The sequence below is a fragment of the Penaeus vannamei genome, chromosome 15, assembly GCF_042767895.1.
Source record: "Penaeus vannamei isolate JL-2024 chromosome 15, ASM4276789v1, whole genome shotgun sequence".
NCBI lineage: Eukaryota > Metazoa > Arthropoda > Malacostraca > Decapoda > Penaeidae > Penaeus > Penaeus vannamei.
In genome coordinates, this window is record NC_091563.1 from 22,171,158 (window position 1) to 22,173,164 (window position 2,007).

General features: G+C 55.7%; 1 protein-coding gene across 1 annotated transcript in view; it reads right to left on the reverse strand.

Annotated features, from left to right (window-relative positions):
* The window catches only part of LOC113803228 (neuroligin-4, X-linked), a gene marked incomplete at its 5' end in the record, with an annotated part of 4,947 nt that extends 2,971 nt beyond the window's left edge, over nt 1–1,976 (reverse strand). The window contains 1 exon segment of the mRNA XM_070130543.1: nt 1–1,976. This exon segment is cut by the window's left edge and continues 2,971 nt beyond it. Within this exon segment, the coding sequence (XP_069986644.1) occupies nt 1,142–1,976 (835 nt within the window).
* Nucleotides 1,977–2,007: the final 31 nt, after the last annotated feature.

A 2,007-nucleotide genomic window follows, 5' to 3' on the forward strand; every position in this document is an offset into this window, starting at 1 on the left:
ACTTCTTATAATCCACACCTGTTATATCATCTTTTTAATTGAACAAAAAACACAGGTCCTATTTATAATTGATCTATTATTTTATGTAACTGATCATGATAAAAAGATTTTATTAAGAAGTCCATGATCATTCCGGATCAACAATTTCGTCTGTGGCGGGAAAATATATACCCAGCTACTCATCGAAAAAAACATCAACAGAATTATGTACACATAATGCGATATCGTCTTGATATTTCGCATCGCCCAGACTTGGTGATTATATACTCAGCTTTTAATCTGTGGCACAGAATAGAAGAAAATGAGTGAAGCTGGCATCGTAAAGAAGGATGACCAGGTATCCAAACCGATTCCAGATCAGTGGCTCTCAGCTGGCAGTCCCCGGAATCCATCGTGGTTATTTTAGCCAGAGGTAATGATCTGGGAGTTAGTGCAGTCGACCCTCTTGCAAGAAATATATTTATCAAGTTTCTGAGAAAATTATATGTATAATTTAAACGTTCATAATTATGTTCGTTTGGGATGTATTTCACAAGTTTAATGTCAACTATTTATACTCTATTTTTCAATTATTCTTATAATAAATACATTTCAAATGTTGCCTTTCTACTACATCAAATTTCTCCAATCTCATTTTGGAAGGTATATATGTCAAAACAAAAGGCTTTCCAATTTCCTTCAACATTACTCCAAAGAAGACGGCCACGATTAGTTATAATTGGGCTGCGGGTCCGCGGCTGGACCGAGTGAGAACCACTGGTCGAGAACAGACAGTGGCAGAACGCGCCTCGGGGTACTCAGCTCTCGCCTCTGATCCTCTTTACGAATGGCGATTCGGGAGGCCTCGCAAGGAAGAGTCTCTGGACGCTATCTAGCTCTCTGGCTACGCCGCTGGCTGCGCTCCCTCAGGACTTTCTGTCGAGCTGCCACTCGGCAGCGGCGGCCGAGCCTTCTCCGGAGACTTTTTCAGAACCGTTTCCGGTCGGCGTTGAGTAAGCAATGCTCGGGTAAGTGATCGGCTTCGACAGGCATTCTACAAAATATGTATAAACAATGTACATGTCGCAGAAAGGAAAGGTTTTGGCGCGATGCGGTCGCTGCGTCTGCGCGCCCGCCGGGCGTCTGCGTTCCGGCGACGGCCTCACACATGCATGTCGGGGGTGTCGTCGTACACGGCGGGCGACAGCTGCGTGTCCACGTGCGGGTTGTACGACATGGACTGTCTGTGCACGCCGCGCCGCGACGCCGTGCCGTTGTGCGGGTGGCCGGCCAGGCACCGCTCGCCGGGGCCGCACAGCGGGCCGTCCTCGCCGCTCTGGCAGCTGCTGGTGTAGTCGGGCGGCCACTCGTGCTGCTGCTCGCCCTCGAACGACGTGGCCAGCGACGAGCGCAGCGTGGCGGACGAGCGCAGCGTGCCGTAGTGTGACGGCGAAATGGGCTTGCACGGGTCGCCGGACGAGTGCAGCTGCACGTCATTGCCGCTGTCGCTGCTGCCGTCGTGGCTGGCCTTGGTGAAGGGCTGGCGCGCGTCGCGGCGGTAGTAGACGGCGGCGAATACCAGCAGGTTGAGGATGAGCAGCGAGCAGCCGATGGCCACCGTCAGGCTCAGCGCCGTCGTGTAGGGGAAGGCGGCGGCGCCCTGCGGCTTGTGGCCCGTGCCCAGGTCCTCCAGCAGGCCGGCTACGCTGCTGCTGTTCATCAGCACCAGCACCGTCGGGCGCGGCGTCGTGTGCGCCTGCGTGGAGAGCTGCTGCGTGGTGGGCGCGGGCGTGGTGGGCGGTGGGAGGAAGTTGCTCGAGAGGTTGGTGGGGCGCGTTGGGCCCGAGAAGGTGTCGGGCTGCAGGTACTTGGGTAGGCGGTGGAAGGGCGAGTCTGGGCCGTAGCGCGCGCCCACGCGCTCCAGGCCGGGCACCAGCCACGACCACAGCGCCACGCGGCCCGCGCGGTAGTGGTCCCGCACGCGGCCGCGGCTGCCTGCGGGGCAAGGGGGAGAGGTTAGTTTGGCTG